General features: G+C 41.7%; 1 protein-coding gene across 3 annotated transcripts in view; it reads left to right on the plus strand.

Annotated features, from left to right (window-relative positions):
- Positions 1-27,360, plus strand: part of POLR3A (RNA polymerase III subunit A) — a 319,330-nt gene that overhangs the window by 267,841 nt on the left and 24,129 nt on the right. For all 3 annotated transcript variants that reach the window (XM_086922444.1, XM_086922446.1, XM_086922445.1), the window contains 6 exons: positions 22,733-22,819; positions 22,926-23,008; positions 23,152-23,322; positions 24,198-24,291; positions 26,538-26,630; positions 26,714-26,878. In XM_086922444.1, coding sequence (XP_086778570.1) covers positions 22,733-22,819; positions 22,926-23,008; positions 23,152-23,322; positions 24,198-24,291; positions 26,538-26,630; positions 26,714-26,878 — 693 coding nt within the window. The remainder of the gene's footprint in view (positions 1-22,732; positions 22,820-22,925; positions 23,009-23,151; positions 23,323-24,197; positions 24,292-26,537; positions 26,631-26,713; positions 26,879-27,360) is intronic.

Here is a 27,360-nt window from a genome sequence, read left to right on the forward strand (position 1 = left end):
GATGGTTTTTACTCGATATTTCTTCGATTCAATCAAGTAGCTTTATCAGCATAACAGTGGTGGCTTTACCAGGTTTTAACATTATTCCCAACCTGCCTTGGTCGATCCAACCTATGTTATCACAACCCTTCTCGGCTACATATATTTTTGTGGAGATACTTCTTTCAGAGAAACACAACGTATTTTTAAAGTTAGCTAAAGTTTGATTTCAGTGCCCCCATATGCAGCTCCTCTAGTACCACCTTTCTGGAGCACTGTATTTGTCCATAATGATTTTAAAGTGAGTTCAGATAACATGGTCACCGATGAACCTGAATCAGCCATGACCTGTAAGTCAACATCGCCAATTTTCACCATGCAAAAAGGACCTTTTTTACACGCAACCACCACTGAGTCACTTGCACTCTTGTCACGATCACTCTACTCTTCATCCACTCCTACAGTTAAAATTGTAGTTGAAGTATGTAAGAAAACAGTGCACAGGCCACAGTGCTAGTGTGCTTCCCCCAAAACTGTTATGTGTGAATTGGTAACCCTAATTGGCAAAGGCTTTACCCCCTTATAAGTCCCTAGTATCCGGTACCAGGGCATATGTGGTGAAGAGGTCCCCAGAGCTGCAGCAATTATTCTGCCACCCTGGGTGACCCAAGCAAATTATTGACAGCAGGCCTGGCATTGCAGACTGCAGGAGCAGTGCAAACTGCTCAAACTCGACTGTACCCTCACCATGTGTGCCACAGTCAAATGCACCACCTTTACTATATGTGAGACACCCCTAAGTTAGCCCTTCGCAGCCCAGGAGGCAGGGTGCAGTTTTTGAAAGGTGAGGACATTTAAGGGAAAGCCTGTATGCCCCTATAGTGGTGTTCCTCATTGGAAACTGCTATAAGTGTTAGTGATGCCATAGGATAACATGGGTTATTAACCGGGCACTCTCAAGATTGGCAGCTCTGTTACAGAACTACTAAAATATGTCATGCTTGGTATCAAACAGCATGCCTCCTCACCCCTGACACAAATCTTGTGCCTTGTGTGATGGGATATACACCCAGGAGGCAACCTTATAGGTAGCCCACCAGGTTGCCCTGTGTTCTGGCTTACCACCCTGTGCTTTACCGTGCCTGCTCTCGCCAAGACAGTATTCTGACCTCCTACCAGGCAGTGTGATCACTCCCAAGAGTCAGGAACAAAGGGTTGGGCAGGAAGGAGGTCACACCTCCATTCTCCCAAGCAGGCTAGTGAAGTGGCACATCAAGACTGTGAGTTTAAAGGCTTGCACCGCCTCTGATGTGCATCAGGGCTGACTCCCAGTGGAGGAAACTGCCCTGCACTTGCCCTAGGCACAATTGCCCCGGGCAATTCCTTGGAGTGAAGTATACACCTGAGAAGGCTGGCCACACCTCCAGGGTGACCTACCTGGTCTGCACACTCAATTTGATTTTTGCCATCTTTAGGATTGGCAGAATATAGGGTTCTGGGTAGAAAAGTGACCTACACCACCCCGACGGGGCTGACTAGCTGCAGAGGATCGCCCAAATCTAGGTGGTCCATTGCACTGTGGGAGTTGTAGTCTCACCTGCCCCGGAGTTTCAGGATGCTACGTTACTGCCCCAAACCCATCAAAGTTCCAGTACCTTTTCGCTGTGCTGACTCCTGCCAAAGCCTGTTGGTCACCATTCTGATGACCATCCCTCACATTTGACTCTGCATCTGCAGGGAATAACGCGCAACAATTATATCCAACATCAGCAGCTGTGTATCCGGTGTGTTTTTGCATTCTGTTTCTTGCAGCATCCTCTAAGCGGTAAAATCAACACCAGCATGGCTCCGTTCAGCACCAACGACAGTTAGAACAACCCTGCACCTTGACTCCACAGGCTATGTAAAATTGATCTGACTGTGGTGGTCTGTTCTTGTGTCCCGCATGACCATAACTCTGTAAGGATTCCACGTAACTCGACCTGAAATTTACCACTTGTCAGTATTGTTTTTTCCATTGACCGCAGTTTTATCTTTTTCATGTATTTTACTACACTGATTTAATATTGCTTTAAAATCTAGAACTCTGGTTATATGTATGCTATTCCTTTAGTTTTGGTGTCTAAATTAAGATAAAATACACTTTATTTTTATAAATTGGTGTCTGATTTCTCTCAAGGTGTCAATTACTTGTCAATACAACTGCCATGAGGTGCTGCAACAAGCAGGGTGTTATGAGGGATCGCATACCTTGTGGCATGAGCCACCGTGCCTTTGGTAATAGCTGTTCTTCAATTGCTCTCCTTGATAGCCAATCATGTGGTAGGCTCACTGAATGCCACGGCGGACATGCTCAGCAGATAGCAGTTGGTGGGTTACGAATGGGGTCTCCATCCGGAGGCAGCGTAAGGCATCTTTGCACAGCGGGGCATTCCTTGGTTGGACTGTTTCATTATCACCAGGAACGTGCAGTGTGACGATTATTGTGCACTAGAGTTTCCTCAAAGATGTTTCCTCTGTTTTCTCACAGCTTCCTCTCATATCCCGGTTTCTGAGGAAGATCATGAAAGACTGGGCTTAGAAAATTCTGATGGCCACTGATTGGACCACACAGATTGCTGTATCTCGATGTGTTCATCCTGAGCATTTGCCCTCCAAAATGGCTCCCACTATATTGTAATAGGGGAGTCCTTGTATCAGAACAGTCCGGGGTCCTGACCCAGATTTCCACAGCCTGTGCCTACATTCATGAAGATTGAACAGCATCAACTGACTGGTTTTAACTTGCCAGCTGAAGTTGTGTGCGTCATTCTTGCGGCCAGGGCCCCCTGTACCCACCCTATTTTTCAAGTCACTGGGTGAAGTGTTTGACCTGGTGTGGAGAACCTTAAGTTGACACTCTGCAGGCCAAATTGTCCAATCTGTAATTTGTTTTATCTTTGGCCCAGCAAGGATTTGTGGTGGGCAGCGTTAATGGTCATTTGTTGGCCTTTCTACGTTTGCCTGATTAACCTTTGTTATGTAAATCACCTGTTGTGTTGCATTATCTAAAAAGGAGTCTCATAAATGGTCCAATATACGTATTTCATTATGCCTCTAACAAGACCTAAATTGGATCCTTAAGTTTCTAATCTGCACGTCCTTCGAGACCATGCACTGTTCATTGTGGCCTATCAAGTTGGTGTTTCTCATTGCGTTTACTTCTGTATGCCACTAAAGTGAGCTGATGGCTCTGTCAGTACTACCTCCATACTGAATTTTCCACATGAGTGATCCTATCACCCTCCCTGCATTTTTCACCCTGCTACATCCTTCTAATGAGGAAAGGCTTCACATGGTGGACCCAAAGGGAACTCTGCATTTATATCATGGTCTCAATAGAGTACTGAGTGGAAGGCCAATTTTTTATTTCTTTGCCAGTGATAAGAAAGAGAAGGAACACCAGAAGTGAACCCTGTGCAGGTGGATCATCCTGCTCATAAAAATATGCCAATAAGGAGCCACATAAGGGTCCAAGGGCACAAACCATCAGAGCTGCTGCAACGGGGTTGGTGGTGTTTTGCCAGGCTGCTAAGTGTGCGTCTGTACACACTTTCACCAAGCACTACTGCCTTGACAGTCCAGTCCATAGGGAGGGTCATTTTACCTGCTCAAACCATGTTTGAGAAGTTTAAACAGAAGGTGAATTGCCATATTTTGTACCATTTGTAGTCGCAGAATAAGGTAGTTTGAGATTTCTAGGTACAGAACGTTAGTGTAGTGCGGCTTTGAGAGGATCAGTGCCTGGACTATAGTTTTCTGGGCTTCCCAGGGCAGGAGGTCAAGATATTTCCTTAGAATCCTTAGTATCCAGCAAGAGGTTTTAACTATTTCTGCGATCTAGAGTTTAAAGGATAGGTGTGTGTCGACATGCACTCCAAAGTTCTTAGTCACCTCAGTGGGTGGTATGGAGCAGCTAGTTGGCCAGGCCCCTGACCAACCAGGCAAGGGGGTTGACACCAAACAGCAGGACTTCAATTTTCTCTGGTTTGCATTGTAGAGAGTTGGCCTTGAGCCATCCCATGACTGCTACCATGCAGCCCGCAAATTTAGACTTGGCCTCCGAGGCCTTATTATCATAGGTCAGCAGAAGCTAGGTGTCATCTGCATAGGAAATCACCTGGATGCCGGAGCCCTGAGGAACTCCACACTTGAGATTGTTTGCCTCACTAAAGAACGGTTTGAGCGACACGGCCTGTTCTCTATGCTTCAGAAAGGAACCCAGCCAGGCTAGGGCTGTCCCCTCTACCACAATACAGGCAAGCCTATGTCCCAGGATCTCGTGTAGTATCGAATCAAACGCAGCAGAGAAGTCTAACAAGATTAGGTCAGCATTATGGCCAGTGTCCACCCAAAATTTTATGGAGTCTGTTATTTCCATAGTATTAGAACAGAGCCACCCAATAATCCCCCCGGGACTGGGTTATATTAACAGTATAAGCTAAATGTCCAGGAAGGAGTCATTCAAGAATCAATTTGTCAATTTCTTTGTGTCACGTCCGTGAACACTTAATTCAATATAGCGACCAGAGGGTTTCACAAGAAACACTAGCAGATGTATCAAAAAATAGAATCTTTTTTAATATTTTCTCTATTTTTTAGTATATAGATAACTTGTTTTTTGGACAATCAAAGTCTGGCAACAAAGGTACTACCAATCAGTACAACAAAGTAATCTTGTAGTACAAGAACACCTTCAGCAAAATAATGTGGATACAAACAAAAGACCACATATAAATCAAGTATACAAAGTACAATTCACACATTAAGTTTTTAAATGAATTGAACGTTATATTGCGTGACAGGTGTTAGGCGTCGACGTTTCGGTCCTCGTTGGTCACAAAGATCCATAGGACCATCTTCAGGACAAAAGAGTTGCACAGAAGAATGTCGATCATACGCCAAATAGGTCGTTAAGTCTCAAAGGCCACCAGATGCCTTATTACAATCTTAAGCACCGGCTCAGCAGTCCGTGTCTCAGCAGTGAATCAGAGCAACTTGATACTTGATTTATATGTGGTCTTTTGTTTGTATCCACATTATTTTGCTGAAGGTGTTCTTGTACTACAAGATTACTTTGTTGTACTGATTGGTAGTACCTTTGTTGCCAGACTTTGATTGTCCAAAAAACAAGTTATCTATATACTAAAAAATAGAGAAAATATTAAAAAAGATTCTATTTTTTGATACATCTGCTAGTGTTTCTTGTGAAACCCTCTGGTCGCTATATTGAATTAAGTGTTCACGGACGTGACACAAAGAAATTGACAAATTTATTCTTGAATGACTCCTTCCTGGACATTTAGCTTATACTGTTATTTCCATAGGCGCTGTCTCCATACTGTGGAGAGCCCTAAAGCCTGATTTTGAAGAGTGGAGGAGATTTAAGGAAACCAAGAATGTATTTTGTTGAGTGTTTACGGTCTTTTCGATAATCTTACAGAACCCCGGATGGGTCTGAAATTAGAGAGGATTTCAGGATCCACATTTGGTCTTTTAAGGAGGGGGAAGAACATATGCGCTTTTCCATCTCGTTGGGACTATTCCAGCTTGCAAAGATGTTGCAAAGAAATCCTGGTAAGTTGGGCTTAGGCTATCCCCTATTAGCCTCACAACCTGAGGGGCAAAGCATCCAGAGCGGAGACAGGTGTGCATTTGTCAAAGAGAATGACACTCGGAATAGAAGTACAAACTACAATGAAAAATAGAAATTTTTGATAAACACTGAAAAGGATGCTAGCTCGCTTGTTTTTATGGCATATTCTCGCACAGCCTTTACACACTCTGTCGTCCATTTTAAACAGACATCCACAATGCTCCTTTGGTATCTATTTAAAGAGTGAGGAATGTGCAGGTAGAAGTTTCCATCAGAAGAAAAAGTTATGTCCCTTTGGTAACACTTTCGCACAGCCCTTACTTGAAATGGGCTCTTAGGATGGTAATAAGGACCAAAGTTAGATTTGGCATACCTTTGTCTATGATATGGCAAAATTGATCTATGTCAGAGGGTGCGGAAAGGCTCAAGATAAACTAACGCCATGGTGCAGGGTTGGTGCCTATGTACAGCTTTCCACTGTCCCTTCCAAAGGTAATGCACAGTCACCATGGAGTTAAATGGTGCCCACCTGCTAGTGCGCTGGAGCAATTGCTATTAAAAAAATCTGGATTCAATGTGGCACCTCAATGCAGTTCCCATCACAAAGTATCCCCATGCCACAAGTAGGCATGGACTTTCCCCGACTTTCTCAATCTGAAAGTTGACCTCTGTAAGTGGGTGGCATAGGTCAGAGTTGTTAAGTCGTCGTTTTCAAAGGGTGATTTAGGGGAATGTAAGTGGTTTGTTGGTTGGCTGCTCGAAGTCTATCATAATTGTTGCTATGGATTACAATAATTTTTTCAGGGAGATGTACTAACTGATCTATATTTTTTAAGATGTACATCACAAGTAGAGAAAGCCCTTACAAAATTATGATACGGCTGTATGAATGACAGAGTGGCTCTAGTGACTGCAAAGGGAGCTTTTCTACACAGCTGTGCATCATAGTTAGATGCACTGGATTGGGGTTTTGTGTAGCTTGCAGAATTTAGGAGCATGCATTTGTGGTGACGCATTATTTGCAGCGTGCATGTTTAAAATTTTATTTTGTGAGCTGTGTTCTAGCTTATCCGTCATTTCATTGTAGGGTTTAAGTACCTCCGAATGTATCTGCAATATATGGCTGACTTTTGTGTGTTTTGATTCATTTGTTTGCAACCAGACTTATTGATTCCATGGTGGCTCATTTCATGTGGAACACCCTGATGTTATTAAAGATTTGAAAGTACTGTGTTGCTAAATCATCAAATCCATTAATTTGGAAATGGGTGTAGACAGTTGACCATAGAGATTTTTAGCTGTAGCATGTAACTGTGACTTTCTTGGACTTTGTCGTGCACAGAGAACTGCTCTAAATAAGCTTACCAGATGACTTCTAGTTACCAAGTACACCTTGCTTCATTACTAAAGATTCCTTTTACAAACCATTGCAATCTTTAGTTCTGTCTATTTGGTTAAATTGATTACAACTACAAAAATGTGTTGGATTTTAAATAAATGCAAAGGACTGGATATTTGCTTCCTAAATAGCTTTGGGTTATCTGGTAACCCAATGCCCAGCAAAAGCAGTGCATTTCTATCATCTGACATCATGGTGTAGTCCTAGTTATTTAAGGCCCGTGTTTTTTCGTTGATGGGGTTGTTTGCTTAATTTGAACTGATTATCTTATTTGATACTTTCCTCATTCAGTATCCCCAATGTTTGAAATATCTCCTAGGTCAGCACTGAACCCCAGAGCTTTAAAAAACTACTAAGAAGCAAAAGAGCAGCTCCAATGGCCCAGCCTCCATGACAGGGCTGCGGTCTACATCAGAAGTGACATCCTCACCAGTAGCCACACATGCTCTCTTGCCTCATCTTTTATTTTATTTTGCAGCACATACTCAATTTTAGTCTACAATTGTTCTGCAGTTCTTGAACAATGTTTCCACTCAAAACCTTGTTCACCAAGGACTAGAGGAGTGGAAAGAATCCAGTGTCCTTGACAGAACTGTACAGTTGCAGTCTGTGGCAGCTGGGCAGCGATCATGATATTGAAGCCTACTCATCTTTCTTGCCCACACGCTTTAAAGTGGTCTACAAGAGAATGGTCAACGACTTGCAGTGTCCAGGGCTCTGTCTTCAAGAAATCCTTCTGATGATTCTTAAGAGGTGTTGTTAGTCTCTGTTGTCTATTGAACAGTTGACTTAACATGCTGACATCAGAGTAGGAGGAGCTGTTACCAATCCCTGAAAAGCAGGTACTTCTTAGTCCTCTTATGATTTAACTGTGCCTGGTCCTCCGACCAGTCTCCAGCGCCTTGTGGCTCCTGTCTCCCTCCTTACCTGGTCACTCTCACTCTTTCTTTCTGGCGATCTCTCTACTTTATGCCATCTAGCTTACTTTGTGCCATTTTGCTCCGCTTTTCGCTTTTTTGTGCATTCTATCTGTTTTACTATCTTTTGCTTTGTCTCTTTACCTCATTGTTTTTCTCTATCTTTGTTCTATTTCTCTGTTTTTTGACTATTGCCCTGAGTGGAACCTTATGTTTATGTCATCTCTCCTTGACTGTAATCTCTGTCAACCCCCCACCCCCTTCTTTCAAACCTGGCTCCAGCACCTTTAGGCTCCCTCTTCATTCCTTTTCCTGGTCGCTTCCACTCACTCTTTGTCTCTCTCTGTCTGTATTGTGCTATCTAGCTTGCGTTGTTCCACTTTGCTCCATTTTCTCTCTATTTTTGTGCCTCCTCTCTCTTTGTGTCCTTTTGTTTGGTCACAAAGAGAGAGGAGGTTTTTAGGTCATTTCTCAGTTTTGTGGCCTTTACTGTGTGCCTCTTTTCCCTGATTGGGACCTTCTTTTTTGTGCCATTTCTCTTTAGCTGTACCCTCCTTTTCCCACTCTTTTCTTCTTCTCCTGTGCGCCTTATGAGTTACAGCTCTCTTGCTTCCTGTGCTTCCTTCGCCTCTTCCATCTTGCAGGACCTGCATAATGGCAGACACGAAAAGTAAGACGCTTGTATGCCCATTGTCACCTGGAACAGCCCAGGGGCCATGAATCCTGGTGCTTCCACCCTCATATACCACAATCCTTCCATGCTCCTCTGGCTCTCATCCCCAGCCACCTTTCGCAGCACTGCTTTCTCACTGCATCACACGGCACAGAAGGAACATTCTCCTGCTACTCTTGCAAGTTCTCCTGCACACCTCCAAACCACCTACTTTCATCTCTCACACAGACCTCACCCAACATTACTCTCTCCCACACACATGGACCAGCTGCTTCCTACGCAGTTCCCCGCACTCTGATGCATGCTCCTCAACATCAGCACACTCACTAAACATTCCACAGAAATCTGGGACCTGCTAAACGACCAAAGGTCTTGCCCACACCTGCTCTTTCTCACTTTAATATGGCTGAACCCAACCGTGGCATGAGACATTGCCACAGCCATCCCCACTAGCTACAACATTGGTAGGTAAGATCAGCAGCACAACCCCGGAGACAGAGTCTCCATCATATTCATGGACATGTTCTGCTGCACCACCTCCACTTACACATTCACTAGCTGCAGGGAGCACCTCACGCTCAAGCTATGCATCCCACTTGAGCTTGTGTTGAACCCTTTTACATAGACCACCTGGATCTCACGCTAACTTTTCCACCAGCATCACAGTTTTTAATGCATTCATCATCGACCCTAGTACTTCTATCCACCTCAGAGATTGCACTGACCTGACCTCGATTGCCCTTCTACAAAACATCAGAAACATTGGCCTCTAGAAGCACGCCACCGGACCCACTCCATGGCACTGGACACCTCTTGGATCTCATATTCTTATCCTTCAGCAACATCACAATCTGCAAACCAATACCAATCACCAGGAAAAACTATACCCTTGTGTCTGGTTCAGCATCCCTGTCCCACACTACTGCTGACATAACGCTACCGAGCCTGCACCCCGTAACTGGAAGAACATCCCAGAGGGGGAATGGACATCTTCTCTTTCCAGCACACCAGCAGCCTGCCGTAAGTCTTTAAGAAATACTGGATCACTGCATGCACTGACACCCTGGACCACCTGAAGCGCAGCTAAACAGCAAATAAAATGACCACAAAGCAGCTAGTACACAAAGAAACTCAGGTTGATGACAAACCACTGTAGGCAACCGAAGCATAATTATAGAATAGCCAAGGCAGAACAGACAAAGATGTCTACAGATCTGGCCTGAGACACTACCATCAACAGATCTGGAACACTAATCACACAGCATTCGTAGGCTGCATTGACACCAGCACTAACAGCAGCAAAGAAATCTTAGCTATTGTTGGAGTTCAACATGCCTAAAACTGTCTCCAACATCATCACTCCCTAACAAGACTTATGAAACAAGCTCTCTGAGTTCTTACGCAACGAAACAGCTGCTACCCTGGAGTCCATCCACTCTGGTGCCCCAACTAAGTCTTCCCCGAAAGACTCCTAACCATCAGCGAAGCTTTTGCTTCCATCTTTAAAGCCTTTATCAAATCAGCCACCTTCCCAGACACATGGTAACACTCCAGGGTCACTCCCCAGCACCTCAGTTCCATGCACTCATTGCTGCCACAGACTACATCCGCATGATCCTGGACAAAGAAGAAATAGTGGCATTCACTTTCCTGGACCGCTCTGCTGCCTTCGACAGAATCTCATCCCTCCATTCTCATCTTAAACTGGTAAGCCCCAAAGACATTGAAAATGCAAAAAATCTTCAGTTGCCTCAGATTCTTTGATCAGTGGATAGCATGGAGCCATCTCAAATGAAGGCTTATAAAACGGAATTACTCACATGTGGCTATTGGAAACATTATGACCTGCTCTGCGCCTGGTCTGGCGATCTAGGACCACCTTCTAAAGTATCTAAGAAAGTATGAAACTTTGTAATTACCATGGACTCCCAAGTTCTCAATGAAACCCAAGTGACCAAATTAGCAAGATAAAGATAAATCACCATGAAACCTCTGCGACGCATCTTTCCACCTCCTAAAATTTCCACACAATTTCCACGCTATATTTCCATTGTACTGTCTAAACTTGATTACACCAGAAGCCTCTACCACGGACTGTCTTTATCAACTATGAAAAGACTACAACAGATGCAATACTCTGCTGCCAGACTACCCCTACATGTAAAACAAGCCCACATCTCCCCTGCCTGTAGGGCCCTACATTGCTTACCGGTTGCCAGAGATCCACCTTCAAGCTGCTGTATATCACCCACAAACCAATAAATTTAACAGGACTGCATTTTATCAGGAATAAAATCACCAAATACATTCAACAAAGGATCCTCTGTCCATGATTAGCACCTCACCTCAAAACACAACCATACAAGAAAAAGACCATAGATGGTACATCTTTCTCTGTTCAAGCAGCCAAACAATGGAATTCTCTGCCCCCAATTAGAAGATCCACAGATACCTATCTTATCTTAAGAAGACTGCTCAAGAGTTGATTCTTTCCTACATAATCACCATACTCAAACACTGATGTACAGCATATCCCTGAGCATGTAAACATTTATAATTTGATTATATGTATAGATCTAGAGATGCGTATTTCTTTGTACACAGATTTATGATAACTATGGTTTTAAACTATAGAGATATTCTTTAGGTCTCCTTAACAAATGTATATATTACTTATGGTTAAATATAGTATTGGTGTGCACCAAACTGGTGCCGGATACAGCGTGACGGCCTGCACGCACTTAAATCCCAAACAAGTTGTTTAGTCCTTAAGTAAAGAACGTTACACTTGCAGTATTTGAGTTATAAAGTTTCAGTTTTATTGGGCATAGCGCATTAATGCATTTCCGCCCTTCACAGACTTTGGTCATGATATCGGGCGCCATCATGCCTGTCATATTTAAATAATAACTGGTAGGTTGAAGTCCTATGATTCATAGATCTGTCTCCCAAGGCACTGGTTAAATGCTGAACTCTTTCAGCTTAAATTGATAATCATTCTGGCTCAATCCAAAAATTGATAATGCATAGTTCTTTTCATTTCATTTCTTTAGACTTGATCATGTTGTAATCACATATAATCAAATAATTGTTTAAGTTTGATTCCTTCTCTTATATATCAGATCGTAATTTCTTTTTCCAATGCATTTCGGCGTTAATTCGCCTTCATCAGGGAAACATTCTAAAAGAAAAGTAAACATAAATTTTTTTACCACTTAATCACAAGCGGTGCCCTTGGTTCAAGTCATCACATCAATTACTGTGCAATGTTACAACTCTTTACTCCATTTTATGAATCTGCCCACCTATATACAATGTCATCAGAAATCATATACATTGCTACTACAAAATGCTATTATATTGTTTCATGTTAACATCTCGTGTCATTATTTAATCAGGGTGTGTCAGTTTACTGTGTACTTCATCTCGTGCTTGTATTGCGTGTGCTTCTGACGCCGCTGGTTTGTGGCTGTTCATGCGCTAAACGCTGACTATGTGAGTGGTTCCTCAACCGTTATTAGTTAATGTGTGGAACTCTCGCTGTTTTTTACAAATGGCGTGCATCTATTTGCGCTGGCCGAAACCGCTGCCAGTGTATTTGAATACCTTACTCTCTGTTGCATGATGTTATTTGCCCTATCTAACTTCCTACGCTTCTTGATGTTGACCGCGCTTACCTCTGAGTATCTTCCTCTCCTTCCTGTTTTTCTCTTACAGCGTTTCAAGCGAATGCCGTACTCTCGCGTTTTAGATCAAAACGGAATTGCGCGCATGCGTCACAGCTTGTGTGTGAAGTCGGGTGTTTTTTTTACAATGGAAACTTTATTGACCTGACTGTGCGCTATGTTAACACTGTGTAGCAATCTGACCCCCGCTTCGCTACCATGATAAAATTATCCATATGACTCTTCATGCATGTGACAATGCTATCTGCCGATTACTGTTGTTCTATAAATAACATGTGAATTCAACCCTATCATTAAGTCCGAATGGTTTAAGGGAATTTAAATGATAAATCCAATTATTTTCTCTTTTTAGTAAGTTCTTTTTGTTGTCAGTTCCTTCTTTTTTCATCACTTCTTCCAACACACATGCCCGTAATTGGCTGATGTGGTGTTTTGCCTCCTGGAAATGTGCTGCCACCGTGGATTTCATTGCCCCCGTTCTAATGTTGCTCTTGTGTTCGTTCATTCGAACCTTTAATTTTCTTTCTGTATGTCCCACATATATTGATCCGCATGGGCACTTTAACATATATATGATGTTTGTGGTATCGCATGTGGCATTGACTTTCAAATGTATGTTGTGTCCTTTCATTGGGTGTGTAATAACATTACCTGTCATTATATTGTGGCAGTTATTGCAATTTGAACATGGGGTGGTTTCTCGATAAGTGGATTTGGTAATGTTACCCGTTGGTTGTTTCAGAAGTTCTCCCAAATTTCTGGCTCGTGTGTGTGCAAATAACGGTTCACTGACAAAACTTCCTTTAAAATCCTGTTCTAGTCTTAATATCGTCCAATGACGTTTAATGATTGATTTGAAGTTGTTACTCATGTTAGAATATTTGCTTACACATGTTATTCTGTTCTCACTGTTGCGTTCCTTGGCCACTAATAGTTGTTCTCTGGTCCTTGTATTTGTTCTTTGTAGTGCTTGTTGCAATATGGTTTCAGGATACCCCCTTTCCTTGAACCTGTCTGTCATCATCATCAATTGATTCTGTTGTTGATCCTTTTTTGAGACCACCCATTTTACCCTGAGAAACTGGGAATAGGGGAGGTGTCTTTTTAATGCTGGGGGTGGTAACTTTCATACTTCAAGAGATTATTTCTATCCGTTTGTTTGCGGTACAAGTTGGTAGTGAATTTTCCTTCTATTCTCTTGATTTCTACATCCAGGAATTGAATGCTTTGTTCATTGATTTGCCATGTGAACTAGATGCACAACATTTGTAAAAAACAGCGAGAGTTCCACACATTAACTAATAACGGTTGAGGAACCACTCACATAGTCAGCGTTTAGCGCATGAACAGCAATAAACCCGTGGCATCAGAAGCACACGCAATACAAGCACGAGATGAAGTACACAGTAAACTGACACACCCTGATTAAATAATGACACGAGATGTTAACATGAAACAACAATATAATAGCATATTGTAGTAGCAATGTATATGATTTCTGATGACATTGTATATAGGTGGGCAGATTCATAAAATGGAGTAAAGAGTTGTAACATTGCACAGTAATTGATGTGATGACTTGAACCAAAGGCACCGCTTGTGATTAAGTGGTAAAAAATGTTATGTTTACTTTTCTTTTAGAATGTTTCCCTGATGAAGGCGAATTAACCCCGAAATGCATTGGAAAAAGAAATTACAATCTGATGTATAAGAGAAGGAATCAAACTTAAACAATTATTTGATTATATGTGATTACAACATGAGCAAGTCTAAAGAAATGAAATAAAAAGAACTATGCATTATCAATTTTTGGATTGAGTCAGAATGATTATCAATTTAAGCTGAAAGAGTTCAGCATTTAACCAGTGCCTTGGGAGACAGATCTATGAATCATAGGACTGCAACCTACCAGTTATTGTATACACTCCAGGCAGGGAGTGATTCTCGAGAGCACGGCAACGAGTTAAAATCAATTATCAAAATTAGAGGCAGTGCACGACCAGCACCCAAGCATATTTAAATAATAAACATTGACATAAACAAAGCACCATAGAAAAGCGGAGAAGTTTCAGACATCTTAGAACATCATGAAATGCAGTTTTGTCAGTATACAGGCTGAATGTCATACATATTGTACATCAAAGTATGAACATATGTATACATTTCAGCAGTTTTTCAAGAAACCATGGTAATATTTTTGTTAGTTTATAAAAAGGGAATTTGGATAAGTAGCTATTATCCAATGCCTAAAATTAGTCATGTGTAGTATTGTCTATAAATATGCAAAACATGCAACCATGATAGCTTAGCTTAATCGTTGAGCCCAAGTGGGCAAACTCATAGAACATGCCCATGAAGCAGTCCATGCCCCGAGCATGCAAAATATGATAGGCTCATTTCAGCCATGCAGCATTATCTGGCTGTACAATTGTGCCCAAGTGGTCTTATCGCAACATGCATGTTTGCAAATGTAATACATCTAATGCCAAAGTGCATCCATCTTATAAGCCTTCAGTCGTGCATGCTGATTACTCAATTGTGAACTAACAAAATAATGGGTAAAATATTAAAGCAAAGGTTTGCACATTTTACTAATACTATTGAACAAACTATCAAAGAGAGATTAGAACAAAAGAAAACAGGTACACATCTCGTATCACCCAAATGGCTCGGAGATATTCCACCAGGCCCTACTCTCCTTGTCTACTGGCTACAAATTAATAATTTATCGGTTGGTCCTAAAACAGAAAATCTAGAGAATGTAATAAGTAATAAGGATGGTACCCTGAAAGAAGATGGAAAAGTTAAATAGACACATGTAATTCAGCATCAACATTCAATCCACTAGGTTCAAGAGCATCTAGGTTTAAAATGTATCTGGCTTCGAGTCTGCGGAGACTCCTCTCCTTGTTACCTCCCTTTGGATTTTGGGGGATTATGTCAATCACAGAATAAAGAAAAGAATCCATGTTCCTTCGTGTGCTTGCCAAAAATGACCTGCATGTGGGTAGCTGTTATCCCTTTTCTTAATGGCTCACAAATGTTTTAAGATTCTTATGTGCTTGAAAAATAGTACTACCAGTACAATTTGTTGCATCCTCATTTTAACATGTATACTGCATATTCACTCCTGCAGGTGAGATGTTTCGAAATGATAAGTTCATATCCAAAAGATGTGTACACAGAAGTGATGTTTTCGCCTTGTTTGCAGGCCTTGCACCTACTGCATTTATAAAATCCTTTGTTTGGTTTTAACCATGAGGTGCTACTAGTTCTAATGTTATTAGATACCAACCTGTCCCTCAATGACTTTGCCTTCCCATACATGATAGGTTGTTTACTGGAAAACTTACTGTCTATAACTGTATCACTTTTGAGAAGGTACCAATGCATTGACAAAATCTTTCGCACCGAATGGTGGTCTGTCCTGTAAGATGTTATATACCTCCGTTTTTAAAAATCTTTCTTCTGTGATATTTCTGGGCGTTTTTTAAACAATATCTCATTGTGTCAGTCTGTTCACCCTCTGAAGATTTGTCCTTAAAATATCCTTACTGTAGCTCCTCTGTCGGAATCTTTTACTCATGTCATTAGTAATGGTTTTGAATTTCACATCTGTCTCGCCCTATACCTCTCTCAATGTATCCTCTACCTCCACTCTTTGACTCATCCTAAACCTCATTCGACTACTATAATCTCCAAAATAATCCTTTCTAGACTCTTCCCTCCTCTATCCCTCCTGGCTCACCCAAACCTAGTTTTCATACTACGATTTTCCAAGCAACCCATTTTGAATTCTTCCCTCTAGTATCCTTCCTTTACCTATCCCAAACCTCATTTGACTCCTGTGATCTCCCAAATCCCTTTCAAGAGACTCTTCTCTCCAACATCTCTTCTTTTCTCATCACAAACCTCATCTTACTACTATGGTCTCCCAAATAACATTGTCTAGACTATTCCCTCTTCTATTTCTCCATTATCCTATTTAACCCAACTATCAGACTTGCGTGTCCACCGTTCATATCAACTCCTATTTCCTTATACTAATCCACCACTCATTCTTTTGGGTTCCGAAGTAGAGTGCTATTCGCCAAAAACGTATTTCACACTTTATCAGGGGTAGTAAGCGGTATATAAATACAAATTCTATCAAATGACTGCCCAAGATTCCCATCCACGTCCCGCTTTATAATGGATCTGCTCCTTGACAAACAGAAGACAAGCAGTCATCCTAGCACCTTACTCGTTTAAAGCCAGAACTCTCATCTGCGAAGTGCCTCAAGGTTCCTCCCTCTGCCCTACCCTCTTTAATGCTTACATGACCCTCTAGCCTAAGTTGTACAAATAATGTCCACATCCTCCTCTACACTGGTGACACACAACTCATACTCTCACTTTCAGACAACAACACAAGCAACAAGTTCACTTTCTTCATGACTGAAGTCACCTTCTGAAAGTCCAACTACTTCAAGCTCAACACCAACAAGACTGAAGTAGTGATCACGGAAAAAAGCACCTTGCCATGGGACTCTATCTGGTGACCACCCATCCTTGGATGCGCACCAAACTCCAGCCACCTAGCCAGGAACATTGGTTTGTCATTGACAATAAGCTGGCCATGTCCATTCAAGTCAGTGCTGTCACTGCATCCTGCTTCCACACCCTGAAGATGCTGAGGAAGACCCACAAATGGCCCCAAACAACACCAGAGAAACTGTTGCGCACACCCTTGTCAAATCAACCTGGACTTTGGGAACATCCTGCTTTGCCAAAATCAACCTCACACATTCAAGGCACTGTACAACATGGCCCTGCCTACCTAAAGAGCTTGATCTCCTTCCATTAACATCCCAAGCACCTCTGCTCTGCCAGACTTCTTGTAGCACACATCCACCGCAACAAGTCCGGAGCCTCAACATACATCTACCATAAAATGTGAAATAAGTGCCCACCACACATGAAACCCTCCTCTGTCCTTGAGTTATGCAAGAAGGTGAAGGCTAGGGGCAAACATCTCCTCAGCACCAATATACCCTAACGGGTGATAATGCTCATTACAAATAAACTTCACAAAATTAACAAAAACAAAGATCCTAGTACATTTTGATAAACCTTCCCCCAGCCTTAAGCCGTTAGGGGTCGTTTGCTGCGTCTAATAAACAAAAAGTGCTCACTTTATAGTTGGATGAGTAAAAATGGAAAAATACTGAATTCCCAAAAATTGAGTTTCTTCTGTTTGGGAAGGATGTTGACTCTGGAATCATTCTTGGTGGCCTCGGTCTCTTGGTTTTCTTCCTCAACCACCCTCTAAAGCAATGCTGAGCTGTCATTTGAGGCTCAGATAAATACATTCCTTTGATCCTGTTTTTCTTAATGAAAATGCTGAAGAAAGTATTACCCTTCATCCCCTAGATTTGCAAACATCTGTGGTCATCTCCTTAAGTTTTTATCAAGGCTTCATTACTGTATTGCCTTGTATATTGACATGAAACAGAGATAAATAAATAAGCTACAGATGTTGCAAAACACCACCTGCTGACTACTGAAAACAATTCCAAGGTTTAAGTCTGTAGCAATCACATTGGTGGAGCTTCATTGGCACCCAGTAGGGAAGAGAATTGTCTTTAAGGCTTTGTGTCTGGCACACAAGGTATTACATGGTTCAGGGCCAGAATGTCTCAAGAACCAAGTGAGATGGTACTCTCCTAAGAGGTTTTTACTGTCAGCCACGTCAAGCTCAGTGTTTGTTTCCAAAATCAAGATATGGTATGGGATGGTCGCAGTTTTGTTCATTCCACCTGTAATCTCTGGAACAGCATACCCCAGCATCATAAAAGTCAGACTAATTTTCTCTGTTTTCAGAAATATTTAAAATCATGGTTATTTTCTCTCTCCTTGCAGTTTGGCTGCTCCTAGTGCTTGGTTATCTACGCTTCAGAGGTTGGATGTATAATTATGCTATCTCCAAGATGCTCCCAGTCAATCACGTGCTAGGAGTTTGTAAATCAAATCACGTTTCTTGGCCACTTTTTGCCTAATCGATAGATGCTGCCTTGGAATTTGCTCCCACTGACCCAATTATCCCGGAATGGACTCCTTGGACGTGATTTTGGACCTTTGTCACTGAAGACTGTCTTAGCCCCCTATATACTTTGTGTCTTTGGTACCTCCAGTGCTGTACAAAACACTGTATTGCTTTGAGAATAATTTTAGCTAGGCAGCCGGTTCACTCCCCTGTTCCGTGGTCACCTTATTCTCTGCCTTTGTCTTCTACATGAACACAAGTTAACAATGAAAAGGTATTGGACTGGTTTTCGTCTGTTGTTTTTTCTTTATTTTGCGAAATTGCCTCATCCATTGGTAATGGGTTGATGACAATGGTGATTGAAAGGATATAGATGAGGGCCTGTGTTCCGCCTTCCACATTGCTAGGGATCTTGCAACACTTTCAGAACTGAAAACTTAGGTCACCAACTCCACATGCAGATTCTCAGTCGAGTTTACAACCTTCACAGTGGCCCAGAGAAAGGACACATAAGTCATAGGCATTTAATTTCCTTCACTGGATGGTTAAACATGTATGGTCATTGCTATGTCTGAGATCAATCCAAAGGTAAACTTTCGTTTTCTCTATACCAGTGGTCATCTGAGTCTACTCTCTACATAATGAGTGAGTAAAATATGGTTTAAAAATCAGTCCCTCCCAAGGAAACCTGTTTTCTCACATTACTCTCCTCACATGAGAGAATTTATTTGTGGTTGGTGTCTCTGCTAGAAACAAAGCCTGAGAGGGGTCTATGTATATAGCGTCTGATGGCTGCTACATTTCTGATATGCATGACTTTCACTTGTGAAATGCTTCTTGAGCTGCAGGATTATTTCTTCGAGGTTCAGCTTTCCTAGCTGCAGTTAGTTTAAGAATGAGGTGGGTCAGACAAGCAGTCTCTGCAGACAAGGATAGCCACTGTTGGTTCTCACATTATATAAGTTCAGAAGATAGAGCCATAACATCTTTTATTAATAAAGACCTTCGGTTTCCCAAGAGATGTCTAGAATGAGCTGTTGGGCCTGCCCTTGGACGTGAAGCAAGTCATCAGGGTTAAAGCAGACACCCCTCAGAAGCTTTAATTGTTGAAAATAGCTTCCTCCAGGACAATGTTGACTCCATCCGCTTCCACTAATCATTTTATGCATATCTATGTGCTTGAGTTCATAAGCACCCCTTTGAACTGTGTCTTAATCAGTAGTTTCCACATCCTCACCAGGAGTGCTGCTGAGCTTAAAGAAAGGCACTGTGATGCAATATTATGACAACTTCAACCCGCTACTACAAAGTATACATGTTTCTTAATTCCTCTGCAACTGACTGATGAAGGCAACGTCCTGGCCAAATTTTAATCTCATTAATGCCCTCCACTCATGGGGGTTTTCCTTGAGTTTCAGGAAATTCTCCCATGTACCCAAGAGATTATCCTATTGAGCTATCCTTTACACCCGGATGGTTCAGACATTTCCACTGATGGAGTGACAGTGATGCGCTTTCGTCGCAAGTCTCCTATATCTTTCTGGTTCCCCAGGCTATGCTGAGGAGCCAATTTCTTAAATGGGTTTTAGGCATTCAGTGATCTACACTGGAGGTTCTTGCAAGATTGTATCTCTGTTGCAAATCTCCTTTGCCAGGACCTTTCGCATGGCTACTTTAGGAGAGACTCCTTGAGGAATGAGCAGTTTCAGCAACATTGGCAGAGTATTTCTGTGATGAAGAATACGTCTGTGTGAGGTTACAGTGTGAGTGAGCCTCACTTACATATCCTGTAGCAGAGGACCATTGGCTGGCCATAGCATTTTTTTTCCAATTATGTCTAAGAGAAGATGGTTCAGGTCCTGACCAAATAGCTAATGTCAGCAAGCTGGGGCAGTGAGCGCACTCCCACTGTATAGGAGCATCATGCACATCTGGTTTGATGCTCCAAAAACTAAGCGATTACTACACATGAGCCTATTTGAAAGGGGAGCAGAACATAGTGCTAGATTATCTGTTAGAAGGAGGCAATCTTCCACATGTGTGCACTGCATTGAAAGGTGGTGGGTGACAGTTTCTCTGTTTGGAACATTGTCTAGCATATCATCTGTACAAGAGGTTTTTTCCCTTTGCTGTGCTCTTTATGGTGCTATATTTGTTATGTAGGGCATCACTTTCCTCTATACACCTTCCCAGCATTGCAGGTTCTTTTGGGACTGAGAAAGCTTTTGTTGGCCTGCTTCCCCAAGACCTGTATTGCTTTAGACTGCGCAAGTAGAATATGGTGCTCTGAATTGCTGGAGCTGTCCATTTACTTGTCTAGGAGGAGAATGGGCCAGATTCTCTATCCAAGGTTGGCAGACCATTACGTTTATGTGTAGCTCTTAAGCGAGTGAGAATGACATACCTGGATTGGGACCTATCTGATAATGTCTTGGAGGTTTTATTGTAGTCCGTAGAACTTCAAAGAAAACTGATTGTGGAAATGTGTTGGGGAAAAGTCACTTGGCCTCAAGTAGTAGAGGTTGGACCATTGACACCCTATATTTTTGTACTATGAATTGATATGTGGTGATTGTTTTACTTATCTGGTTCCTATTTTTTTCCCATCAAGGCTTTTACACTATTTATGAAGAACATAGCAGATATTTCCTCCAAAACAATTGGGGATCTTGCCTTGGGATTTGATCTTGGTGATGAGATTTCTAAATGTGTTTTCTTTCGGGTAGTTTCAATAATGTGCTTTATATGTTATTACTCTGAAAGTTATTTTCTTGAGAGCATTAACCTAGAACGGGAACTTCAAGCGTTGGGAGTTACATACTCTTTCATCAGTTTTCCCCGACAATGTTAGTCTAGAAGTCCAACATTTGATTTTGCATAGGAAGGTCTTGGCCCGTCCTCTCAGCAATGATTTACGGATTAGTCTTCTTTTCTCTCCTACACCTTTCTATGGTAGAAAAGTGCTATTGCCTTGATCCTAAATGGACTCTGAGTTTTGATGTATCTGGACAGGGGAGTTCAGGTTTGGCTATTTGTTAGTTTAGCTAGTGAAGAGAAGGGTCAATGTATTTCTAGAGAGATCATTTATTTGCTCTAAAATGTACTATGAGATGACAAAAAGGGATCCCTGAAAGAATCCGATTCTACTCCATGAAATCAAGCAACTAATTAAGGACAGCTGAGAAGACGTGTTATGTGGCAAGATGGTATTTCACTCCCATTTGCCTTTATGTCATAGTGGAAGAGGAGGCTTAGTTGGTCTTACCTCTTAGTTTGTCATTCCCCTTCTTTGTGAGTCTTTCAAGAGATGATGAATCTGCGAGAGGAAGTTACCTGTTGGAAAAAGTTTATTTGCTGTGACCAACCTTACATCTTCCATGCTTAAGCTCTGGGTGCTGTTCCTTTTTCAGTTTCACTTTTTTGACATCCATCTGTGATGTGAGGAGCCACAACTGAGGTAAGGAACACTGACGGTTCCCGGTAGGCACAATGATGATGTCCCTTAAGGCATTGGTTAGGAGAGTTGTAATGACATGAAGATTTCTTAAGATGTTTCAGTTACCACTGATGGATAGATACATGAACTCCCACCCAGGATGAGAATAGGTGCTGCTTCAAGAGATTGAGAATCTGCATTGGAAGATACTATCCATCAGAATGCTTGCTCAATAGAGCTACAAGATGTCCTACAAGCACAGCTTTTTACTTGTTTGTGCACAAGGTTCTGGAGGGAATGCATCCTTCTCATGTGTTTACTGCCCTTTTGTGTTTTGCTCTGTTCACTCAAACTTCATCCATTTCCGGGTACATGTGTTCAGAAACAAGGTCTCAGAAAGGCTTGCCCATATCCTTCATCGGTTCCAAGGAATCTATACCGCTTGTTTTCTGGGTGCTTCTTGGTTTTCTAAGACATGCGGTTGTTTTTCGTTTAGTCCCTGAGGAGGATGCTGTGTTACCAGAATTCTCACCTTTCAGAATGTGCCTCAAGTTAAAAAAATAAACTATGGAGGTTTGTTGTTCTGCAAATGTAGTACAGCCATGGTTGCATTTGCATAATGGGGATTTTATAGAAGTTTTGTGATGATTGTTACACGGTTCCCAAGTGTCATAGTTAAACATTTTTCCCACTGGCCATTTCAAAACATCGCACCATAGCAGGATTCAAAATGCCATAATATAATGTAAGATTTTTCAGTTAACATCATGGGTTGCTTTCTCCACGGTAATATTTAAAAATTATCCAGTTTTTCTATAATTTCAAACACACCCCATATATTCGAGTCACCTGTGTACTCTTGTGATAGACAAGAACATTTATTTGTTAGTTTTGAAGTACCCCGCATACATTTTCATGAATCTTGCATTCAAATGCAGATTGTTGTCTCTGTTCTCAGGCTTTTTTTTAATACTCATTTTAGGAGATAAAAAACTTTATCAAAGATGTGTCTGAAAAGATAAAGAAGACCAGGGACAAGTATGGCATCAATGACAACGGGACCACTGAGGTATGATTAACTAACCCCCAGCTTTTGCAGAACTATCCATGAAGGATGTGTATAGAGCTGGCTATGGTTTACCATCTTGAACTGTTTTATTTACATTTTTCTTCAGCCTCGTGTGTTGTACCAGTTGGATAGGATCACCCCAACTCAATTAGAAAAATTCCTGGAGACCTGCAAGGATAAGTATATGAGGTATTGGGTGTTTGCATTATTATCCATCCAGATCACCATAGAGGTCAGAACTGCTCTCTGACTGGGCCACCACTTTTATTTGTTCGTTTTTACAAAATCTGTTCAGAGCTAACTGGCGTGATCTGCCTTATGTTTTTTGGCAGGGCACAGATGGAACCTGGTTCTGCTGTTGGTGCCCTGTGTGCACAGAGCATTGGAGAGCCTGGCACGCAGATGACCCTGAAGACCTTTCACTTTGCCGGAGTCGCCTCCATGAACATCACTCTGGGGGTGCCAAGGATCAAGGAGATCATCAATGCCTCAAAGGCTATCAGGTAGGATTCCGCATTTATCTTGTTTTATATGCTTCTCCGTTTCACACCCCAGTCAACCCTCCCTGAAGAGGAGAGAAGGGGGTTGATTAAACCACACTGCTATTATAAGTGTCTTGATTAGTCCTACAAACAGACCAGTAATAGCTTTAGACTTGCCAGTGTCTTTCATCCTGCACACCTTAAGCAGGTTGAATGGGCAACCCTAGACAAAGTATCCTTACTGGGAACAATGTGTCTGAAAGTAAGATTGTATACAGAGCATTTCAGCCAGCGTACACCAAATTTCTTTTAAGTAAATGAAAAGCTACAGCTGAAGTCTTTTATTGAGCTTAAAAATTGTTAGTGTTACATTTTGTTATTTAGGATGTGTCTACTTTCCGTTCAGGTGGAGGGAAAGATAGTGAAGTTCGTGAGGCCTGGACAATATGTAACTGAAGAGAAAATACTTAACTGGGGCAGAGACTGCCATTTAGGTGTTGACCATCCTTGTCACTGCTGAGGATGAAGATCTATTATGCCTGGTATATCCTAAATGAAAGGCTCTTGTTGAGGGCCGAATTGTTGGTGAACCATGGATTAACCTCTAGTCATGACCTGATAATTGGAAAGTCTTTGATAGTCCATGTAGTGATAGAGTTGCAAAACTTGAGGCTAAAGTCCTTGTCAGCTGCTGGTCACACTACAGAATTGACTGAAAGATTGGTATTGTGCTGGGGGGATGTGTTCACACCTATGATGCTCTGCTGTCGAAAGTTGTTTTAGTAGATGCCACTAGGTCTGTTCATGAACAGCACACATGCAGGTATGAAGTGGATCACAAGTAGTACTTATGCTAGTGTCTCACATTTTTGCCTGCTGTTCCTCCTATTTGACAGCACCCCTATCATAACTGCAAATTTGGAGAAGGAGGATGACGCAGATTTTGGACGACTTGTGAAAGGAAGAATTGAAAAGACGCTTTTAGGGGAGGTAAGCTGATTGGAACTCTCTACAATGCCATTTTATAAGTGTCTAATGTCTGCAGGATAGTAGAATTGCAGAAGTTAATTTATCCAAAAGAATAAGACACAATGTGCATATTTTAGGGTTCTGCACTTAATATTGTATCTTTTAGTATGAATGAGCGTCACCTGCTCATCCAATAAAGGCTTGCCTTAATAAGAAGCTGTTAAAAGCACATTCTTGAACTTGAAGGTGGCGTAAGGTCCTAGGAAATATTCTCTCTATAATGGATGGTGGTGAACGCAGTGAAGTTGTGTAGATTGAGGGGAGGTGGAAACTCTTGTCATGGAATCACATTTTTTTGGGCTGAAATGAATCTCATTCAATTTGAATGCATGTGAAACAAATCTGTGATAGTGCTGTACTTTCCCTGGCTATGATAGCAAATATATGATTTGGGGGGGTAGGGGAGAATGTTAGTTGTTTGACCTGATTGGGCCTCCACAGTGGTCTGTGATGGGTCACAATCAATAGAAAGCAGTGACCACTTCCCACTGTAGAGAGTATCTGATTTTCCCACTTGAATGGAAGTGGAAGTTGCGCTCATTCCTCTGACGAATAGGCCATGGTGAACCCAGATATGTCAAGGGGCCATTATGGATGTACCGTTGTAGCAGTACTTAATAGGTCATTGCTTGTCATGAGTTTGTGATAAGTCTTATCCGTAGAATGGGGCCTGATGGGCCTCTTCTCTATGAAAGGATTTTGGGTGAGTTGCTTCCATTCTGCAGAACTAATTCCATCAAAGGACGCCAGCCATATAGAAAGGGTACAAGCTGTGGTCTATCATTATAAAAGGGGCCCGACTAGTTGCCTTTCTGTAGATACATAAACAATGTGATAGGCCTTTTTTAAGGAATGGGCTTATCTTTTGACAGATCTTTCTGTCAACCTTCTACCATCCTAGCACTTCAGTGACCCAACACCGTCACAATTTGCCCACCTTTAATCATCATAGATCCAATTCAAGCAAAGTGAGGACAACAGAGGGTTTATTGGCCACATCTAGAACATAAATTGTCATGGTTGAAGTTTGGAAATCCACTTAAAGTCTTAGGTGCCCACTGATCACATAATCTGGCTCATTCACAACAGAGAATATCACTGTGCACTACCTAAAGCTAATAATGTCTATTGCCAGTCCTGTACCACTGAAGCAGTAACCTCATGCCACTCAAACCTATGTAAACTGGTGCATTTTCTATTCTGCCCCTCGTATGTTTTGCCATCTGGAGTTGGGCACCTTGCACCCATATAACAATTGAGACTTCAGTGTAATTGTTCTATTCACTTTGTATCCGTGTGATCTAGTACTGCTATTATTACATTACCCCTTCATCTTGACCAATACTCCACTGACATGGCTCAGCATCCTTTCTAAAGTTCACACAGAAATGAATCTTGAAGTGATAAAGATGTTTACTTTATTTAAGGCCTCACTCTTTGCACTGGAACCTGCAAAACAAATGTGCCAAGCTGAGGATCCCAGTCACTGCTGTCCTTAGGACACCACTCCTAAATACCTTGTTGGGTGGCAAGGAAAGCCTCCAATAAGCTGAAAAACACAGGCACCCCTTCCCTCAAGAAATTAAATGTGAAATTATTTTTTTCCTTTCGTTGATCAAATGATGAATGCAACATTCAACTCCTTCCCTTTCTGGTTTGATAGGGAGTCACTAGAACCGAAACCTAAATGTTGAATTAAATGACACATTTGATAATCAATTAGTAACTTCCCACCCACAGGTTTGAATTTTTAAATCATGATCTGGTAAAATTGTATTCTCCTCCTCGGCTTTAATTCTACAACATAGTGGATCCCATTTTTATCTTTCCTGTTCTGCAGATGTGCCTGTCCTGAGGTTATTCATTTACTCTCTCTTGAATTGAACCATGTTTAAAACACACATCTGGTTCGGAATTGGTACAGGAAGTTGTAATGGAAATGGGCCACGCAAGGGAGTCCAGTTGACACTCTGAACATCATACGTCCCCCTTGACAATATTTATGGCAGTCCCAGAGATGATCAACCTATGCAGATCATCCGTAAAATAGTTTGGGGCATATACAAGTACTATAGTTACGTTGCCTTAAATTCTTTTTCAAATATTTTCATAGCATGCATGTCCATTTAGAATTCCCTGTGACTATGGTTCAAATATTTTCTATAAGGAAAGTAAGTTGATCCAAGTTTTTGCCCCCTCTCTTGCAGATCTCGGAGTATATTGAAGAAGTCTTTCTTCCGGATGATTGCTTTATCCTGGTGAAGCTCTCCATGGAACGGATACGGCTTCTGAGACTAGAAGTGAGTAATGCATCCAGGTAGTATGATCATGACCTGGCAGAAGTCGATCTGTGTGAAAGGTTTTTTTTTCTTCACCTTACCAGGTCAATGCTGAAACCGTGAGGTATTCCATTTGCTTGTCCAAGCTGCGAGTGAAACCTGGTGACATTGCTGTACATGGGGAAGCGGTTCTATGCGTAACACCACGTGAGAACAGCAAGAGCTCAATGTACTATGTTCTTCAGTCTTTGAAAGAAGATCTGCCAAAGGTAAGATGTGTGCTGTGGTCCTAAATTCAGGCAAAGTATGAAGTAGAAATTATTTACTTAAACCAATCATCTTTGCAAACTGTGTCACGTGACTGTAGTATCATAGCAGGCGTGTAGGATTACTGTCACTTGAGGTGATTGTTATCAATCTCATTTAACTGTTCTGTAAAATTGAGATTACAACAGTCTCACTCCTGGACTACAAAACATGACAGTAGTAGTAGTACACCTGACTTTTGCAAGCACCATACAATTGGTATACAGTTGCAACCCTTCAATATATAGCACTATGAGGTGCTACACTTAGTAGACTTAGCTTTTGGGAGTGATGTACCATCAGGATGCTGTTACCAAGTGTGTCTGGTTGGAGAACAATGACATAAGGACGTCTCCACTTGCAAGCCTTTAAGTGCACTATTACAAATGGCGGTTTGTATAGGCTCTGACCAGTAATTCATTTGGTTCACAAGGGTTTTGGTACC

Source organism: Lissotriton vulgaris, chromosome 5 (genome assembly GCF_964263255.1).
Source record: "Lissotriton vulgaris chromosome 5, aLisVul1.2, whole genome shotgun sequence".
NCBI lineage: Eukaryota > Metazoa > Chordata > Amphibia > Caudata > Salamandridae > Lissotriton > Lissotriton vulgaris.